Source organism: Belonocnema kinseyi, chromosome 8, assembly GCF_010883055.1.
Source record: "Belonocnema kinseyi isolate 2016_QV_RU_SX_M_011 chromosome 8, B_treatae_v1, whole genome shotgun sequence".
NCBI lineage: Eukaryota > Metazoa > Arthropoda > Insecta > Hymenoptera > Cynipidae > Belonocnema > Belonocnema kinseyi.
In genome coordinates, this window is record NC_046664.1 from 48,306,523 (window position 1) to 48,308,989 (window position 2,467).

The window sequence follows — 2,467 nt, forward strand, 5'->3', positions numbered from 1 at the left end:
GTGAAGGTAATTAAGGGGCGGGGAAGTTGGTATGGAGAGGGGAAAGTAGGGGGAGTATTGAAAGAAAAGCATAGGGGAGAGGAAAGGCTTGTGCCACTTAAATAACGTCTTGATGAGCTACTAAGCCCTTTTTTTAAGGTAAGGTCAATCGAAAGCAATCTTTATCAATCTTTAAATTTACTTTATCGTAAAGTTATCATAAAAATGTATTTTTTCTTTCACATAATAAACTACTTGGTCGCTGTTTTCTGGATCTAATATTTTTAATTTTGATTTACTTTCCAGTTCCAGTACCAGGTTTTGAAAAAGGTTAAGAATGGAGAACGAAGGTGTTAATTCGCCATCGAGCCCTTCTAAAATTGATGGGAACCGATATAATGACACTTTGGACAAGGATCAGATGACGAACATTTTACAAAGTTTTTACGAAGATTTCAATAATGAGACAAATTATTTATTAATCACACTCTACGTACCGGTTATTGTCCTCGCTGTGACTGCCAATATTCTGGTCATCGTCGTCGTCTTCAAGTATCATTACATGCGAAGGTATATATATACATATATTTATTATTTTTTTTATTATTATTATTATAACATTAAGCTAGATACCTTTCGGGGAAGTGTTGGAGGAGGTATATATAGGAAGGTATAATTTTGGATTGAAAAACTGCAAAAACAGCCAATTGTTTTCGACTTTGTCGGGTTTAGTATAAAATCCGAATTTCGAAATTCCCTGAAACCTTCCTGACTCTTTCTTGACCAGTTTTTTATTTTTCCTGATCTTTCAAAATTTTCCCTACCAGGATAGAAGTATCCATACACCTAGGAATTCAATATTCTGAAACCACAAAAAGTTGCTTGTTTATAAATTTATTGTGACGAAATGAATTTTTTAAAAAAGATTAGTTTGCTGCAAAAAAAAGGAATTTTCAACAAAATAAACGGGTTTTCAACCAAATAGTTCAGTTTTTAGCTCCAAAAAATAAAACTTGAACCGAAAATCTTTTTATTACATTTTCAGTTGAATCAATTAATTTTCAAAAAAAAAGTGAATTTCAACAAAAAAGATTTTTCAGTCAATAAAGACAAAAAAAATGTTGCATTTTGAAGCCAGAAAGAAAAATTTTCTACCAAACAGTTGAATCTCCAAATCTGAGAATATGAATTATCAATAAAAACTCTCATAATGTACATTTTTTCACGAACAAAACTATAGCATTCAACCAAATAATATTAATTTGAACAAACTAATTGAATTCTTGATAATAAAAAAAAATCTTATTTAAAAGAATGAATTTTTAAGCTGAAAATACGATTTTTTTACAAAACAATTAATTTCCAACCAGAAAAAATAAATGTTCTACTAAAATGATAGAATTTTCATCAAAAAATAGAATAGTTCAATTTTCTATTTAAAAAGGTTCAACATTATAGTCAAATTTTCAACCAAAGAATGGAATTTTCAACCAAAAAGATAAATTTTCGTGTAAAAAAATATGAGTTTTCAACCAAAAACATGAATACTCGAAATTTTGACGAAAATACATACATTTTTAACAAAAAAGGTGAAATTTCAACAAAACGTTATTTTTAACCAAATCTAAAACTTTTTTATCATAACAGTTAAACTTTTAATAAAGAAATAGAAATTATCAACAAAGCAGCTAAATTTGCAACCCAAAAGAATGGCTCTTTAACAAAATTATTGAATATTCAACCAAATATTACCATTTTTAACCACAAGATGAATTCTTAACCAAAAAATGGTTAAGAAATGGTCTTTTCAAAATCTAATTTCATTGAGGTTTCATGGCCAGATTTTTGTGTGGGATGGGGTAAAAGCGAATCTTACGTTATCTAATATTGGGAAAGGAGTTTTTCCTTGACTTTCCTTCACCAGTTTTAAATTCCCTTGCTTTCCAATATTCCACAACGAGTAGCAATCATGCTTTAATAGATACGAATGATTTTCAGATATATATTTTCCTAGGTTTTTTTCTGCAGATTGTCTTGTGTGATTTTTAAAAAATTGACAAAATGACACTTTCATTCATTTAAACCAAAATTTTATTTAAAATCCTGATAACCACATTTATTTAAACGAAAAATTCAGTTTCGGTATATTTGTTTTATTTATTCCTCTTAAAAATGATTCCCTGACTAAGTGGCTATTATAGTAGAAAATAATTAAATACATGCTCTTTCTTATCAGCACAATGAAATTCTAATTAGCATTTTATTATTTTCTAAATTACTCATTAAAGTTCGTAATTACCGCTTACCAATATAATCATAAAATTTAGGTAATATCTTTGCTCTTCAAACGTGTGCAAATGAGATCAGGTGACTCAAGAGAAGGGGGTAAATACGAGGGTAGTTCAATAAGTCCTTAGAATGACCAACATATGGCGCGCGAATCGCTCCAAATCATCTGTTTTCAGTCAGCACCACTCCCGACTAGATA

General features: G+C 29.3%; 1 protein-coding gene across 1 annotated transcript in view; it reads left to right on the forward strand.

Moving 5' to 3' along the window:
* Positions 1 to 316: 316 nt before the first annotated feature.
* LOC117178486 (orexin receptor type 1-like) overlaps positions 317 to 2,467 on the forward strand; it is a 182,466-nt gene continuing 180,315 nt past the window's right edge. Inside the window, exon 1 of the mRNA XM_033369912.1 lies at positions 317 to 549. Within this exon, the coding sequence (XP_033225803.1) occupies positions 317 to 549 (233 nt within the window). The remainder of the gene's footprint in view (positions 550 to 2,467) is intronic.